The sequence below is a fragment of the Trichogramma pretiosum genome, unplaced genomic scaffold (genome assembly GCF_000599845.2).
Source record: "Trichogramma pretiosum strain Unisexual culture from Peru unplaced genomic scaffold, Tpre_2.0 scaffold35, whole genome shotgun sequence".
NCBI classification, from domain to species: domain Eukaryota; kingdom Metazoa; phylum Arthropoda; class Insecta; order Hymenoptera; family Trichogrammatidae; genus Trichogramma; species Trichogramma pretiosum.
The window spans coordinates 1,639,667-1,644,172 of record NW_019640943.1 but is presented as its reverse complement, the minus strand read 5'-3'; the positions used below and the strand labels follow the sequence as shown (position 1 = coordinate 1,644,172).

The following is a 4,506-nucleotide window of genomic DNA, read 5'->3' as shown; positions in this document are numbered from 1 at the left end:
TACAGGACAGATGTCACCGCGAGTCGAGAGAAGAGAGAAAGAAAAGGAAAAAGGATTTTACGTTAATTCGAGTCATTTCGGGTATAGATCCATACGAACGTTGAAACTTATACATACAGCTTTATATACACAGCTCTCACGCGATCCGACGAATGTACCGCACCTATATAGATCTCGCAGTAGCAGCAGCGGTAGCAGCTGTCGAGCTAGATGTCCATATAGAGAGAGAATAGGAAAAAGCTCTTACCCTCTTGTGCACACGCTATTACACTCACTCGCTACTACTCACTCGCTCGCTCGCAGCTTTCACGAATTTTTCCTCCTCCTCCGCGTCTCGTTCGCTTCGTCTTCTTCTGTTTCTCTCCGAGCTGCCTCAGCTTCGCTTTCCGGGATAGTCAGCAGTTTCGGCGCGTTTTTTTCCCCCTCCATCAGCCGTGTCTCGTTATCGTAGACGCATGACAGCGTACGTATATATACGATTCGAATTCGCGCATTTATTATATTTAAAATGACGACGATAATTCACTGTCCACAGTCCACGATACGCAGATATTTTATTATTATTTTTTTCATTTCTGTTTTTGCAGCGAAATGCAATTATATAATTCACATCAAAACCGCGGGGAAAAGCTTTGGGAAATCCGCCGCTACCGTCACGCAAGATGAAAACCCGAAAAGTACACTCGAGGCTGTGTGTGTGTGTGTTTTGCTCTCTCTCTCTCTCTCGGCGTATTATCCTACCCGCACGGCGTCGCGCTTGCGTTCACAAAAGAGTTAATAATTTCCCTAAATAAATACAAACTCTGATATAGCCCCGCAGTCAAGCCAGAGCCGCGGCTGGGTGTATCTCCGTGGGTATAGCGGGAATAAATGTGAAAATTGCTCTCTCTCTCTTCGATGCAAATTCCACTCGCAGCAGACTTTTACATCGTTGGTTGTTACCGTGCGCCAGGCGCGCGGCTCGTTTCTTCTCTCTCACTCGGCTTTTTTTTCCTTCATTTTTTTTTTCATATACCTTTTTTTGTCGTACGCCTCTTTCCCTTTCTCTCTCGCCGGGGCAATACGTTTCGTGGAAAATTCACGACGGAAAATTTGCATAGAGTAGTATGGTAGCTAGGTACGTACGTACGTGAGAGGATGGTACGTGAATGTAATTTGCGCGTGTGCGATACGCTGGTATTGCGACAAAAACACAGCATGGACGAAGAATGAAAAAAAAAAATACACTCGCACACATGGTGCAATATATATCGTATGTATTATAAAATGAATGAAAAAGGAACAGTTTTTCTCCTGCTTATTATACTGCCGAGCCGAAAATTTGTCCGAGGCTCGCGAGGGGCGTGTACTTCTTTTTCTCTCATTGTAACAACCGCCATGTGCGTTTTTTTTAAACATGTATTTTTTATATACGAAATATGTAGCGCTGCAAGAGGCCGAAGTGGCACACGTATATACACACATTCACCCGCAAGATTTGAATTTTGAATTTTTTCTCGCGTTTCCCACAGCTACTGTTCGGCTGTAAATAAAAGAGACCTTCTTTTCATCTTTTGTGAAAAGAGAGAGAGAGAGAGAGAGAGAAGAGAGCGATGAAAATATAATGCCAAAAGCCTCGGCGCAGCAGGTCGGATGGCGGATATATACCCAGCTGAGGCGCGTGCCCACGTATATTCGATCATCTAGACCTACATACGCTTGGAGATATTTATCGAGGAAAGGAAAATCTGAGCAAGCTTCTTTTTTACTTTTTTTTTCATTTTTCTTCTGAATATAGGTGTCTCTTACGTATTTGTCGTTATTTGGATATTGGCATCGTCGTTGTATTTTTCATCAATTATAGTATTACCGCGCACGTGACGGATCTTTCGACGAGGAGAGACGAAAATTTACAATGCGGAATTGTCCGTGCACCAGGTTAGCAATCGCTGCGGCTGAGCCATTCAAATTAATTTGCGAAATATCAATACTTCATCGGTCATGTTGCTATCGAAACTCTTTTGTTATTGATAAGAGTATACTTTGCGGGAATTCAAACTTATTTATAAGTAGTTTCAAATGTAATATTAGCTATGGCCGATCGCCCATTGCCTGTTCAGATAAAGATAATATTAATCATTGTTAAATCTTACGTAAACAAATCAAATAAAATTTCTAGCAAAGTTAGTGTTAAAATTGTACCTTTTGCACCCCTATAGAGAACAATTGGACTACATATTTGTAAACTAGATTGAAGTACGTGTGTGTGTCACTGTGTCATGCGTTTATCGTCGATTCTAATGATTGCCGCTAAGGAAACCGTATTTCGTTATTACCATTGAAAAGAATTATTGAATACAAATTTTGATTTTGAGAATAAACGTTTAAAGTGGAAAATTTTAAACGACTAATATATTTGTTGATGATATTTACAAATTTCAGTTTGGCCAGTATAATTTATAATCAATATCAATACAACAATATTCAGTATAGTATACATGCTGACAAAATTATTTCATACTTGACCAGAAACCGATAATCGATCAATACTGATAAAATTTTTTTCTAGATAATCAATACCTAAAATTTCAAATGTTTTATTAAAATAAAATCCACGACCATTGTGTATTAACTGAAAAAATCCTTATATTGCCATTGCGAATAAATTTCTGTGTAAACAGTTTTAAGTGGTTTCTCAAGCGGTCCTGAAGCGAGAATGCCTTCTGAAATAAGTTGCATATGATGGTTCTTTTCTTCACTGCAGAGCTAATTTTCCAAATGTATTGTCACGTGGTGTCTGTTATCGATGAATTGCACTTACGTGGACAGTCTATTCCTAGCTCTTCGTTTACCGATTTTTCAGTGTTTCGTCATTAAACTTTTTTATGTAACTTCTTTACGGCTTTGCACTCGTGAACCGTCTTTCCTTTCGTTTTGTTCGTCGTGAAAATCATTTTTGTGTCGTATCAAGTTTTCTTCTTTTAAAACTTCTCTCTGGGTGTGATAGTTTTTCGTGGTTCGTCAGTAGTCTTTGAAGTGGAAATGCTTCGTGGCACACGTTGCACTCGTAGTTATTTCCACTATCGCAATGTTCTTTGTGGCTTATCAAAGCGTGCCGTTCAGGAAATACTTCGTGGCACACGGCGCACACGTGGACCAACAGCTCTAGGTGAACCAGTTTTTGGTGGCTCGTCAGTAGGCTCTCGGTTATAAATACTTCGTGGCACATTTTGCACACGTATTTGGTGCGTGAACCTTCGATCACTGAAGCCTGATCGAAGCAATCGATTTCCATTTGTGACTCTCGACAAAGATTCGGTTCGTGAGACGATGTTTCGGTTAACGCTGCATGCGACTCGAGCTCGATTCCATCCGAACATCGCAAATCTGGTTCGCTTGTATGATTATACCGATGGTGATGCGCTAAAGCATATTCAGAACTAAAATAATCTTGGCAACGTTCGCATGGGTACAGAGTTAGAGACATTTTTGCTCTCTTGAAAGAACCAAAATTTTGTAGTCGTTACACTTTGTATGGTAACCGTCTCACTGTTTGAATAGGCTGATGATAACTAATTTGTCCGACTTACTCGAGTAAACGACAGAACACGAATGTTGACGCGATGAATTAATGTGTAAATAATTAGTCGATCAATCGATCTAATTAAAATCAAAACATCGTTTTTCACCGGTTTGATTAATACTGCGTACTGTAAGATTAATAATGAGATATTTATTTTGTGTATAGTACTATTATTTCAATAGTTTTGGAGATTAAAATCGAGATCCAACTCCATTACAGTGATTGACTACAAGTTATTGAATGCACTTTATCGCGAATAACTTGAAGGGCTACGAAATGAGTCAATACCGTCGGGCGGCATCGAATAGGTCACTTAAGAAATTGAAGTCGATGATGAATCAGAAATCGAAATGGGTGACAGTGAAGTAGAGGAACAAATGAATAAAAATAAAAAACAATTAAGCAAAGAGAACTAAAAAATACAGGAAAAAAGTTGAGAAAAAAAAGTATTATTGACCATCGAAAATGTTACAGAAGATGAATTGTAGCCATTTATAAATTCAAAAGATGCTAATACAAGTTATATCTTGAAGGTAGATCTAGTTACATGATACTCATAAAGATCTCCCATTTTACTCTGAACACAGGTCTCTCGATGGTGATGCAAAACATAAGAATCCTTTTACTACCCTCTGTGATCAGGAAAAACACGTATTACGATGACGGGCTCTATAGCAAGGCGTAAAGCGGTAGTACACGGCCTGATAGTGAAAAAAATCCATAGAATGATCAAATTGAACGAGTGTCCATGTGAATTAAGTTATAATTGATTCACAAGCTGGGTCCTGCAGAAAAAGCTAAAACATATTTCGTGGCGAGTTTAGATACGCTCTAAGATTTCGAAATCACTTTGCGTGCTTGGACTTATATATAAAATTGTCTTTATTTAATCACTTGCGGATTTGAATATAAAGGCACTCGCCATCTAGCGGTGGAGACTTCAA

General features: G+C 39.1%; 1 protein-coding gene across 1 annotated transcript; it reads right to left on the bottom strand.

Moving 5' to 3' along the window:
- Positions 1-2,929: 2,929 nt before the first annotated feature.
- Positions 2,930-3,466, bottom strand: LOC106653333 (zinc finger protein 84-like). The gene has a single exon (XM_014372733.2). The coding sequence runs from the start codon at positions 3,464-3,466 to the stop codon at positions 2,930-2,932; it is 537 nt and encodes a 178-aa protein (XP_014228219.2).
- Positions 3,467-4,506: the final 1,040 nt, after the last annotated feature.

Excerpts from the sequence above, each read along its gene's own strand:
- LOC106653333 (XM_014372733.2), bottom strand. The coding sequence starts at position 3,466 with ATGTCTCTAACTCTGTACCCATGCGAACGTTGCCAAGATTATTTTAGT.